The sequence below is a fragment of the Neolamprologus brichardi genome, chromosome 7 (genome assembly GCF_056152115.1).
Source record: "Neolamprologus brichardi isolate AB-2024 chromosome 7, ASM5615211v1, whole genome shotgun sequence".
NCBI lineage: Eukaryota > Metazoa > Chordata > Actinopteri > Cichliformes > Cichlidae > Neolamprologus > Neolamprologus brichardi.
Window position 1 is genome coordinate 4,167,438 of NC_142110.1, and position 13,680 is coordinate 4,181,117.

The following is a 13,680-nucleotide window of genomic DNA, read 5'->3' on the forward strand; positions in this document are numbered from 1 at the left end:
TGCCAGTTAAATAGTGCCTGAATGTGCAAATCTGATGTGCTTGTCACTGTTTTTATATGCAGGTGGAACAACATTACCTCGCTTTAGATTGTTTACATCTGTGCAGTCGTTCATATTTACCCAGAGTACACTGGGAGGAAGAACTGCATCAAGCTCGCTTCATTTGAAACCAAAACGGAAAATGCAATGTTTGACATTCAAAATAAAAGTATTAAATGAGAAAGGAAAGCGATGCATTAAATGCTAAAACTTTTGAAGTACTCGTGGAGTCATGGTAAAAATAAAGTACACACTTTTAAAATTTAATCATTTGTAGTTACAGGATGTGTGCGCCTTGCAGTTATTAAGTCTACCGAACTCAAGGTGTTGCAGTGGCCCAGTCGACCTCCATATCTTAACCTTCCATACGCAAGCTGAATTACTTGTGTGAATCCAACACAGACTGATTTTTTAGCCTTACGAAAAACTTGCTGATGTGAAACTGGAGGATGGGCTTGAGAGTAGAAAGAAGCCACCACACTTTGTTGTGACTGTAATTTTACCAGATTTATTCCTATTCACTTCTGTCCACCAAAAGTATAATTGTTTTAGTTTTTTTTCTTTAATTTTACGTTTTGTATTTGTTGTTGTTGTTAATGCTAAACCAAGTATACAACCGAAGTCTTTTATTTTGAAAGTTCAGACCGGATACCACCCTGGAATAACGGTTGAGTTCTTGGAGTTGGACGGAGGTGCATGGCGCAGCGAGAGTGACAAGGAGTATTGGCTAATCTTCGGATATTCAGACTGTGGATATTTTTGGAAATCATGCAGAAATTCTGAAATGAGAGTGTGAGATGATATCACTTCCGAAAGTGTGGATAACTATCACTGACCCATTGATGAATACGAGCAGAACGGGTCTCAGGAATAGCTGCTGCTGCATTCATAAACACTTCTTTAGAACTCACAACAGCCCTTGAGCTTTGTTTTGGGGTCACGAAACACCAGAAATTTATTTTGTGCAAGTGGGTTGGCAATGGCTGAAAAGGGTCAAGTGGATATAGAACACCTCGGCGGAGTTATCAGGCTCCGAGAGGAGCACGAAAAGGTAATATCACCAGTTGTCGCGAAACATTTTGCTGGCTAGTATGCAACGTTAGCCAAGCCACCGTCAGTCACTGGCCACATGGTGCACCCGGGAAGGTCTTGGAACCACTTGCTGGGACTTGCTGAAGTACCTTTTATACAAATATACACATCTGTGCCATTATTGTTTCACAGGTTACACGAAGAGTGTTTGTTGTTTTCACTTTCAGTTTTCGAGAAGCTTCCTCCTTCTTCAGACACTCACATGTTCAAGTTTAAATGCTGTATGAGGGCGTGCTCAGCTAGGTTCGTTTCTTGGCATTAAAAAAAAAAAAGAATTTTATACCAGTGCTGTTTGCTTCTTTACTTTGTTAAGTAAATTTCACCTAGACACAAAAACACTGTGTTTTTATTTAATTTTTTTTGCTTCATTTTTAAATTATTAATTTTTTGACAGCCGTGTTTGTCTCGTCCTACTTCCTCGGAGTTGCTGACCTACTTCCCTGTGTGTGATGATTGTCAAACTATTATTACATATAAATTCGTGCCTCTGGGCAGTTGTGTCTGCAGCCGGGGTAAAGTAAAAGCCTCGGTGAAATGAATGTTTTATCACAGATGATTTAAATGTTTAAATTTCCCACCTGGAGACTGTGTAAGTTGCCTAGATTTATCAGCTTGATTCTTACTAAAATTATTTGTCCTGAAACAGGTGGTGAAAGACTGTGAAAGTCGGATTCAACACTGGTAAGCATGAAAGCACCAATGAACTTGAGCACAAAGTTGGTTGTTTTTAAAATATGCTTGCATTAACTGAGTACACTGTGTAGGTTCTTCATGTTCTAATATTCCTTTAGTGTAGTTTTGAAGTTTACTATATCAGGTTTAGAACTCCCCATTTTTTTTGCCCTATTTTGCACAAACATGCTGTTATAACCAAAAATTGATTCTTTTAGGGTCATCAATACTTTCTAAATTGACAGAAAACGTCAGTTGCTTATCAAGTTTGTGCACACCCACACAGTGATATTCTTTATTTCCTAATGAAGTGTTTGACCTTTGCTCAGGTTCCAGCAGGCCTCATTTCACAGCACAGATTTTTGACTTTTTATTGTAGGTGTTAGGGCTGGCCGATATGGCGATATGACATATTTTCCACACTTAAAATCCTTTAATTTTCTCAAAAATCGAGAGTGTGCCTTATGTATGAATTCTGGTTGTGTTTGCTGACCTCGAACCGATGTGGGCGTGCAGAAATCTGTTAAAAATGTTTTAGTACAACTTTGGTAAGCCGCACTGCTTGATGGATTGTCAGAGCATTACGGCTGCCGTAGTAAGGAGCTTCGCGGAGTAATCTGGGTCCAAAACTCCGTCCATTTCAGGTCCCAAAGTCAAACGAACACTGAGAGTTAAAAACGGTCTAAATTCTTTCATCTTTAATTAAATCATCAGCGTTGCCGCTTTACCAGGTGTAACAATTAAGTTTAACATCCAGGCATCCATGAAAACAGAATTTATTAAATTTAACGGAGTTAGAAGTAAATAGGAAGTTAGCTCGCTAGTTTCCACCTAAACATTTCCTACCATGTTCTGACCGAGAGATTTTTAAAACTAATTAAAACATACAGCTCTGCTACCACTTCCAACATAAATGAAGACAGAAAACTAAACAGCAGTGGCGTTTGCAGGGTTACTGAAGTTGGACTACCTGATAAATAATGTTGTGCTACGTGATTGCTAGCGACACAGCTATGTTAGCATAACATTAGCACAGTGAAGCTGGAGGATGATGCCAACTTTTTTTCCACTCGATAAAAGTTAAGGTGAGGGATTCTGGTGGTCAGGGACAAATGGAATCGCATAGCAGGATGCTATACACGGGCCAAACTTCAGTCAGGATAACAACTGAGATTATTCATCCACAATACGAGGTTAGTTATTAATATACTGCAACAACATGGGAATAGAACAGCTGCGAGAGAATTCAACATTAATGAATCAATGGGAAGTGGAGGAAGCAGGTTAGTGACATGGAAACACCTTAATAGAATTTGGTTAATAAAAAGAATGATTGAAGTATTATCAGAGAAGTAACATGTCAGGGAGGGTGGCTCCATCTCATTTCTCTTACTTAATACTCATCAATCCTTGCTTGCTATGACCTGTGGGTCTTCAAGGACAGACTTCACTCTGATGTGAGATCAACAAGTTTAGATTTATTTGTTTAGCACAAATTGTGTTGCAACAGCACAGCTGATTAAAAGAAAACTAGCTTATTTTATTGAATGTGCACATGCAAGTAGTTTACAAAAGGGAAACATGCAGAGATGCTGTATATGGACAAAAATACTGGGCCGCTTACACATTACACTACGGGAGCTGCTCAGCTATAGAAACCTGTGCCATGAAGCTCCGAACGCACAGCTTTTGTGCTGATCTTAATGCCAGAGGAGGTCTGTAGCTGCTGAGTCGGCAGAATGATGACTTTTGTCTACTATGCGCTTCATTACTCAGTGTCCACGCTCTGAAACTTTACATGGTCTGCCACTTTGGTTCCCGAATGCTTTTACTCTAGTAGGAAAGACATTTATTGACAGTACCACACTTGAATTCAGTGAAGTCTTTGGAAAGACCAGTTCTTTCACAAATGTTTGTAAATGCATGTTTAGGTGATGGATTGTAAGTACTTGAATTCAAAGATTTAAAGGTGTGTCCCAGTATTTAAGTGTATATAGTACATTTCACATTGCAATTTGCCGTATTTGAGGAAGTTGCTACTTTGTTTCAGTGGCAGTAGTCTGTTTTTGTGCCTTGTTATACTACAGGCATTGTAAGCAGACATAGATTAGCAGAGCTGCTAACAAAAAAAGATGCTGAAAGTATTGCTGCATTTAAGGGAATTGACATGTGGTGTATGCACAGAGAGACATTAAGAGATAGTAGAGCTCTTAACAGACAGATAAAAACACCTGTGTGAGTGGACCATGACTGTGCAGGGGCTTCACTACAGGGTAGATTTGCTACAGTAAGTGCATTTCCATTGATTCTAAGTAGGGGGTGTTAGCATCAGTGTTTTAAGTATTATTGATTAAAATAAGAAAAGTGCATGTAGGTTTTGTGTTATTACATTTATTTTGCATTATGTGTAAAATGAAAGAGAGTACTTATCAGTAAAAGGGTGATAAAACATTTTCTTTGTAACAGATGTCTAAACATTGTCCTGTAAGTGTCGACAGACTCACACAGGTGATTTCATTTCCACTGACTGGGGCTTTTAAGACTATATGGGCGTGCATAGAGTGTGATAAATATCTACTTCATGCTCCTAGTAGCATTCACGGACCTGACGTGAGATAAATCCCCTTTTTGTTATTATTGATACATTAATCCAGTCCAGTTATACGCTATTCAGTGTAGTTTCTCTCACGTTTCTTTTACACAAGGGTCTGATTTGGCAGAATATTTGCCTATTCCCAAATTAAAAACAAAAAAAGTAAGTAAATTGAAAAGAAGAAGCAGAAAAATATCTTAAAATATGCAGAGGCCACTGTATCGCACTGTGAATCTAAAGGTCCCCTCTCAATGTCTTTATTTATTTTTAAATTCGCCACTTTCTATCCTTCCAACATAGTGAGTGAAGTGTGCGTGAGTGATCTAAAATAATAGACAGCGTACGAGAGAGGTGAAGAATAGAGTACAGACAGGGTGGAGTGGATAGAGATGAGTGCCAGGGGTGATTTGACAAATGGATAGAAGAACGAGGGATAGGGAAGGCTTACAAGATGGTAGTGAGACCTGCTATGATGTATGGTTTAGAGGTGTTGCTACCGATAAAAAGACAAGGGGTAGAGCTGGAGGTGACAGAGTTGAAGATGCTTAGATTTCTGTTGGGAGTGACCAATAGGGATAGAGATTAGGATATTGGCAGGACAGCTTAGGAGACAAAGCTAGAGGTGTAAGATTGAGATGGTTTGGACATGTGTAGAGGAGAGATGGTTGGTATTTTGGAGCTGCCAGGCAGAAAGGAAAGAGGAAGAAGTTTGGCTTTTTTAATCATAGCTTTAATCTGTACACTACCACGGGGGTTTTTAAGTCAAGCGGTCAGTTGTTTTTATTTAATTGCTTAAGATTTGCAACCATTTTTATACACACTCGCCCATTTTCAGAGGCTTAAAACTATTTGCACAAACAAACATACTTGTAAATATAAGGATCTTTTTAAATACTTGAATTAAAAAATCCTTTCCAGTCAATGTCTGTCGAAGGACATCATAAAGCGCTGCTCGGTTTTCATGCAGCCACCTTCATTTGCTGCTGCTTGTTTGTTTTTTGGGAGTCTCTCCACCCTCAGTTTTCTGTTCAGTTTTTGAAAAGCAGGATCTGTTGGGATGAGATCAGGTGACCGACTTGGTCACTGAAGAATATCCCATCTCTTTACTTTGATAAATTCTTGGGTTGCTTTTGCAGTTTGCTTTGGATCATTATCTGTTTGCAGTGTGAACAGAGAGTATAGCTCTGTACACTTCACAGTATGTACTTCTGTCAGTAGTGACATCATCAGTAAACACTCCTGGCCCAGTTTCACTGGCAGCCATATGTGCCCGTCCTATAACATTGTCTTCACCACGTTTGAGGGACGATGTCGTGTTCTTCAGCTCATGGGCTGTTTCTCTCCTCCTCCATACCTTTTGCTTTCTATCATTGTGGTACAAGTTAATCGTGGTTTCATCGGTTCAGATGTTGTTGTTTTTTTCAAGAACTTGCAGGGGCTTTCACATGTTTTCTCTAACGTGTAATCTGACCTTTCTGTAGGCCAGATTACATAGCTTCATTTTGTTTGTTTCCCAAGAAGTAGATTCTGTTTTAAATCATTCATTCAAGTGACGTCTTTAGTCTCAGCTGACTGCAGGTTTCTCCACCCTTATAAACAGTACCTTTGAACAATGACTGAAACTAGCACCACTGACGAACAATAGGCTGTGAGGCCAGCTTCTTGATCATTGTTTGTTTGTTTTTTAACCGTAATAATGGCCTTCATTCGTCAACATCTCCTCCAGTAAACAGCTACTAAATCCAAATTAAAAGCTTATAATCAACTAAAGATCTTTTATCTGTATTACTTGTCATGACATAAGGGAACAGGCTTCACCTGACAGTCTGCTTGTCAGTTAATCCAACTGCTTGGAAAGAACAACAACTTATGGATGTAACTGCATGCAAAGTTCATAAATGTAAAATTCATAAATCCTACTGAAAATGCATTACAGAAGCTACAAAAAAGTACTGTTGCCTCCGTTGCTGTAGCTGTTTACTAATTGGATTTTAAAGTGCTCATTAAAAAGTTTGGTTTCAAACGTTTGATTGCAAGAGGAGAGTGTAAAGGAGAAAATACTCTTCCAACAGATGACTGGAGGGATTTATTACCCAGTATGAGGGGGCTGTTGGCAGCACTGTGCTTTCAAATGGGAATATAACACTTGCTGTAAAAGGCATTGGAAGCTGAGCCTGATTCAGTAGTTTATGTTGGGGATGCTGTCATAAAGCTTTGGTAGCTGTGGTCCATTTACAAAGTGGTCAAGTGATTTTTGCTGAGGGGATTTTTTTGTTTCTGTTGTCTTTATTGTATAAATATGATAAGAAATTTTAATTAGCTGGTCCTTTTTTGGTCAGTTTCTATTCCTATAATTCCTAAGGTTTTATAATGCCCAGCAAAAAATAAGTAATAAGAATAAGTAAATGAAAAAAACAGTGACATTTTGAGGCTACTTTAGCTGCTATGCCACATTTTCCCTTCCCAAATGGAAAACAGGCGCTCCCCCTTTACTCCATTGTTTGCTTCCCATTGTTTAAATTTTGACTTATCCCAACATATGACAAACACACCAAATTAGACAGGATGGCTTCAGAGAGCTGTGGTTTCATTGGAGAAACCTTTTGTTTGCAGGAAGAAGGTGTCGGGTGACTATGAAGCCCTGAATGACCGCCTCAAAACTCTGCCAGATCAACTGTCATATGACATCATGGTGAGTGATGACCTTGTTTAAAATACAGAGGAAAGGAGAGAATTCTAAAATACACAAAAGTTCACTCCTATATACGTTTTACTCCTTTATTTACGTTGGCTCTACCTGTTTGATTTGACCTGTTTCCCTTTTTTCCACACGTGCAGGTACCATTTGGCCCTTTGGCCTTTATGCCCGGAAAGCTGGTACACACCAACGAGGTCACAGTGTTGCTGGGTGACAACTGGTTCACCAAGTGCTCTGCCAAGCAAGCTCAAAAAATTGTTGATCACAGGATGAAATGTGAGTATTTTCCTTAAACAATGTTTTTTCACTTCTTACTGAATACTTACAGCATGACATTAACATAATCTGTTAATGCTGCTTTTCATCCAGCAGAGGGCGCAAGTGCATCACATCAACATAGCTGGTCTGAGCAGATCCTTGAAGGAAAAACTTTAAACCGTGTAATGATTCACCACAGCAGTCATACGTATGCAAAGATGCTACAGCTGTTGGACGTTTTTCGTAGCGGGTTGCCGACACATTCGACGTGCCTTTATTTCAATGTGCAGTGTTTGCAGGGCTCGTGGACTGTGCAGCTTTTGCATTCATTCAGGTCACCGCTGTCGCTGATTAGGCTGTGAACCGTGGGATAACAGCTCCTACCTGTTCCTCTTTTCTGTGGTCAAATCGGGCCCTGTTACTGCAGCGCCTTTGTTCGATCTCACATCAGTTGTGTGCAGCTTTGCTTCCCTGTGCGTGTTAACCCCGCTGCTCATTTCTAGCTCTGAAAATCTCATATCAAGTCAAATGGGCCCAAGTAACGATCTCTGATGTGAACATTATTAGAATGTTTAGTGAAGCAGAAATGTGCTGCCACAGCCCCATCCGCAGCGCCACCCCCAACCCCCCCCGCTCTCGTCCTCCCCCATCTCCTGACCCTGCCCACCCTGCTATTACAGAGCTAAGTGCTGTAATACAAACATAGCTAGCTGAAATGTGTCAGACAGCGGCTGAGTTGTCAGGCCTTCTGTGTTTGACCTTTCCTCACTTCCAGTTGATGCACTGACTGGAGGGGCTCCCGATTGCCATGGAAACAAGGGCCCTCTGCTGCTATTAGTGAAAGGGCTTAATTGTTGTGAAGATTTAATGATCCGGAGTAGTATTCAGGGCAGAAGATATTATCAACTGTTTGTGTCATCATTTTTCATTTTTTTTCCTCTTCACAACTTGTTTAGGATTTTAACTCTTTACAAGCTGGTTGTCTTTTTTCTTTTTTTCTTTTTGAAGCGTTTCATTGAAATCTGCCTGCTGTCTCTGTGTCTTTTTTCGGCACATGCGGCTTTGTCAGTTTGCCCTCCTAAGTGCACAGTTTAATGAAAATGCATCTGCTGTCTACAGATGTGAAGAATGAACTAGATGGCCTGTCCAAGACGATAAAAAACTTTGAAGCCAGAGTTGGGTTTGCGAAGGATTTGGAAACCATCTCTGCTGTATGTTGCATTACCAACGAGTTGTCTCACACATAAGTTATTGTGCAAGTCATAAATGGGGGCAAAAACATTAACTGTAATGTTCTTGTTCTTTTAGAGTAAAGGCGACTATGTTGACATCAGAGAGGAGGTTGGAAACAATGACTCTGTTGTCACCAAAGGTATCTTTGTCAGCCTTTCTTCTGACCTCATTTCACTTGTGCATCATGGCCGTAGAGAAAGCAGTGTAGCTATTCACCTATTGCTTAATTCTACACCAGAATTAAATTCATATGTAGTGGTGAATAGTTTAAAGGTTTCTTTTTCTGTACGCTTTAACAGGAAAGCAAAGAATGGCTCACAAGCCAAACTCTAAGCCCAAGCAGGATGTGTTTTTTGATTTTAAAGAAGAGGATGAGGAGAATGAGGAGGAAAGCGGAGATAGTGGAAGCAGGAAATGCATTATGACTGAGGAGGAGCTATGGGCTAGATTGGATGAACTCGAGAAGCTGGAGGAGCTACAAGATGAGCAGGATAAGTATGTGAAGATACTTCAAGATCAATAATCCTGCTCTTTCTTTGTTCTTTTTCAAAGTTAGATGTTTTGGTTTTTTCCCCTTCAGATTATCTGATAATGGAGACATGAATGGTGAGGACACATCATCCTCTTCCTCAGAAGAGGAGAAAGATGCAGATGCTGCGATTCCAGTAAATGGGCTGAGTTTGAAGCCAGGTTGGAGCGCGCTGCCTTCCAGCACAGCACCACTCAGACAGGACAGGAAAGAGGAGGAAGACTTTGAGGAGGAAGAGGAAGCCAACTGTTTGCCTACTATCTACTTTTCTCACACAGTCGAACCCAAGAAGGTTAGAGCAATGAATAAGTTAGAACATCTGTGAGTCTTCTGTGAGTTTTCTCTTCATCTTTCCATGTGTCTGCCTTTTGCATCAGGTGAGAATAAATACAGGCAAAAACACCACGCTGAAGTTTAGTGAAAGGAAAGAGCAGAAGGAACACTCGAAGAGGAAAAAGAAAAATGGCCACAGCAATGGACATGCTCATCACGAACTTCACAAAATCACAACACCAGCAGACATTTACAGGTAAAAAAATATTGCAGTTAGACTTAATGAACAAATGAATTTTGCATGTCTAAAATTGAAATTTGGCCATAAACAGATTCTGGTTTGAAGTATGGAAAAAAATTGGCCACATTGTATTTTCAGTCCCATTACCACACGTGTATAAAATCAAGCAATACAAACCAGTGAAGAAATGGGTCGCTCTAAAGCGCTCACTGATTTTGAGTGCTGTAATAGGTTTGGGGAAATTTCTTCCCTCTCTTCCTGATCAGCTGCTAGTGGCGTTACTGCAAAGTAGAAGCACCGAGGAGCTACACCAACTCAGTCACTGTTATCTCAATAACTGAATGCTGACATTGAGAGTAGGGCTGCCACGATTAGTCGACTAGTCACGATTACGTCGACTATCAAAATCTTCGACAACTAATTTAATAGTCGACTCGTCGTTTGAAGCTTTGTAAGATCACAAAAGACGCAGGAATAAGTAGTAGGATTTAAGAGTGTAATAACGGACTGAAACAGAAGATGGCAGCACTGCATGTACAAGGATGCCAGCTGCCGTTAAACCCCGAAGAAGAAGAAGCTGTCCCAGAATTCTTAGCGCAGCCCAGCTCAGTTTCCAACAATGGCGGCAGCTAGTTAGTTTTAATATTACTCTTATTATTCTTTCTGGGTCACGAAATAAACGTTTAACATATTTTCAGGCGAGAATGTAGCTGTGTAAACCTCAAATATCTGCTCAGTTTATCAAGACACCACATATACAAAAGCGCTCCGACGTTTTCGGAGACGTCTGTTAGCCACTAGCTCGATAGCTAGCCGGGGGCTAGGCTAACTAGAGCCGTGAGAACACTGGACTCCCGGCAAATCGTCTTCAAACCCACCGCCGTCTTTCGCTACTCAGGTTAAACATATATAAGTCACTTAGATAACTTAAAAATGTTATTGTTTGGCTTTTTTTTAGTATTTTATTTGTTCCTGAGTAAATCGGTTTGGCTGAGATTAAAGAGATGCTCGAGAATATACTCTGGTGTCCTGTTATATTTTAGATAGCAAGGAGTTTATTAAACTTCACCGAAACAATCTGCAAATTTAATTAAAATTTAATAAACTATCATCTTGTCTTTATTTTTAGTTAGCACATACCTTAAACACTTAAAGCTGTAAGCTAATAATACTTATATAAGAGCAGATGCTGCTGGTGCAATAATCTGTACTTTTATGTCCAATGGATGATGATCTGATTAGTCGAGTAATCGCAAAAATAATTGGTGACTAGTCGACTATCAAAATAATAGTTTGTGGCAGCCCTAATTGAGAGCATATTCATAGTTGGCAACGCTGACTCAGTAACGACAGAGTTATAAACCTGCTTTTGCATTAACATCAGCAAAAATAACGTGTCCCAGGAACTTTTGAGCAACTTCTGTGGATGTAACATTTTGGTGGCCCAGTACTTTTTTCCATATACTTCATACTTAGCTGCTTTGACTGGTGAAACTGGACTCTTACTTTGTTTTTTTTAATCAGGTTGTTTGTAGATGTGAAAAATGGGGAACCCATACCTAGGAAGTCCATACTGAAGTCACGCAGTCGAGAGAACAGCGTGTGCAGCGACACAAGCGAGAGCAGCGCTGCAGACTTTGAAGAGCGCAGGATTATGGGACGCAGCTTCAGTCACGACGAAGCAATGCACAGCGACACCAGCGATGGCATCACAGAAGAGGACAGTCCCACAGCAGTGTTGCTGCAACCTCCCAGCAGATTTGAGGTGAAAGAGAAGAGTAAATGTAACATTTAGAAAAGTTTCAGCATTGAGTTTGTTGTTTTTACACTCATTTCGATTAAACGTATGGTCTGCATGATTCAAAGTTACTGCACTTGTGTTATTTCTTTTTAAGTAGTGTCCTAGCTTTGGAAAGAGCTTTAAGTTGGTTTAGTATTTGTTACCTGAACACCTTTCTTTGTATAGTTCTTAATCTCATTTTGGTGTGAAAGATTCTGCAATATATCCGAGGACAAATATATGAAAGTGTGACGCAACATCAGTTTCCTTACTGTTATTTCTTTTTTATTTCTCTTTCTCAGGCGTTTTCAGGTACAGTTATAGAAAAGGATCCAATGCCCTCAGCTGTCCCTCATCTGACCATCTCTCCACCAGCTCTGCCAACAATACTGGAGAGGAAACAGGAGGAGGTGGCGCCTGATGTTGCCCCACCCCAGCAAGCCCCGAAGAGGGTGTCAAAGTTCAAAGCTGCCCGATTGCAGCAGAAGTGACTGTTAAGAGGCAAATATTCAGCTTTTACATGAACATCTTTTGTGAAGCCTTTGTTTCTCTCTGGTAACCGAACAAAAAACAAACCACATGCTCATTTCTTTGCACGCCTTTCATCCACTGATTTCTGTTTCTATCTGTGAAGTAGAGCACTTAACAAATCAGCCTTTGCATAACACTGCTTTTTTACGGTTTATTGCAGCCTCTTTTGCTTATCTGCTTTAAAAGACATTCTTCTTTTAGTCTTGTTTAAGACATTTGCAGTCTGTCATACGTTTACCTGTCTACTCTTCTGTTGATCTGTGATATCGCCGGGTTAACTCCGACTGTAGGCTTCGCCACATAAGATGAGTTGCCTTTTTTGTTTGTTTGTTTTCCCCCAGTATTGATTATTAAACAGAATCAGGTCTCGTTAGCTCTCATTTTACCTTCTCTTGACCTGTCCTACTGAATGTATGTATTCCTTTGTGGCAAGCTTTATGTAAAACAGAAAAAAATATTGATGGAAAGTAAAAGAAAAATAAATGATTTTGACTACAAGTCTTGATTTCTCTTTGTTCCATAAGAGAAAATAATTCTTACTCTCCTACACAAGGAGATGGATCTATATTTCATTTATGGTCTGCTGACAGGGCTTTATTGTGTTTCTCAATATCTTATAGCAAAACGTTTTTCTCCAGTTGTTGCTGCACACAGCACAGTAATAATGGGTAATAATATTTTAGTTTTTTTAGTTTTTTGCCTGATGCTTAGTGTAAATTGTTTCAGTCTTTAAATAGCTGTTACTAGACGCTGAGATAAGGCTTTTATGAATTATTGTTACTCCTAGTGAATTTCCTGTTATGCAGTGGAATTAGAAGAGCTAAGTAAAGCACCATCCGCCATCGAACTTTCTAAGGCAGCAATAATGCTTCATCAAATCTGGAAGTTAATTGAAAGCACAATGGCTCCTCCTGTTAGTAAAAACTCAAGTCCTAAAGGAAGAGAAAGAATTCCCAAGACAAACAAATCGAGGATGTTTTGGGTGCAACACCAACATTTCACTGCTAAAGACCAGAAGCAAGTATTATTTACAGATCAAAGTCAGAAGTTCATGGTTGCATTAAATGTGCTTAGAAGGATCAACTGTAAAACCACTGCATGAATGTTGAGAAATATGCAGTTCAGAGAACAGTGAGTGAAAAAGACCATTCAAAGAATAAAATATGAGACGTATTTTGCAAGTTGTTTCCTAAAACAAAATATTCATTCGTTGTATTTTATATTTTTTAATGTATTTTTTTTACATAAATGGCCTATTTGAAAAATAACTGCTTAATAAACACATTATAAATTATGCTCTTTTAAGTAACAATCACGTAACCTTCAAAACTAAGTGACAGTTTCCTGTGACTCTAATTACAGTTTCAAAACAATCAGGAAAATCTAAAAGGGCCTTTTTTTTTTTTTTAGCTGGATGAAGTAGTGAGGGGAGGTGTTCCTGTTTTTAGTGGCCTAAAAGGTCAAAATGCTGAACTCAACTGAGCACCTATTGATTACTAGCACAGCAGCGGATGCACGTGCACTTCATCTACACTGAAATGCAGCTTTAATTAAAGCTATGATTTTTGAATTAAACACTCTATCACTCCCCTTTTAGTTAAATGGTGGGAGTGTATGTCTCTGATAAGAAGCTTTGAAACAGGTCCAGAGGTGACACCCCTCACCCTCCTCCCTTCCAGGATTATTCCTCCAATATGAAAATCCAGGTAGCCTGAGACAGATTAGGCAATGCTTAACATGC

At 39.6% G+C, this 13,680-nt stretch overlaps 1 protein-coding gene across 1 annotated transcript; it reads left to right on the plus strand.

Moving 5' to 3' along the window:
- Positions 1-717: 717 nt before the first annotated feature.
- Positions 718-12,433, plus strand: uri1 (URI1 prefoldin like chaperone). The gene is made up of 11 exons (XM_087842886.1): positions 718-1,090; positions 1,778-1,812; positions 7,010-7,088; positions 7,235-7,370; positions 8,472-8,563; positions 8,661-8,724; positions 8,885-9,080; positions 9,166-9,406; positions 9,492-9,643; positions 11,153-11,393; positions 11,711-12,433. The coding sequence occupies exons 1-11, from the start codon at positions 1,019-1,021 to the stop codon at positions 11,897-11,899; spliced, it is 1,497 nt and encodes a 498-aa protein (XP_087699012.1). The 5' UTR covers positions 718-1,018; the 3' UTR covers positions 11,900-12,433.
- The last annotated feature ends 1,247 nt before the right edge of the window (positions 12,434-13,680 follow it).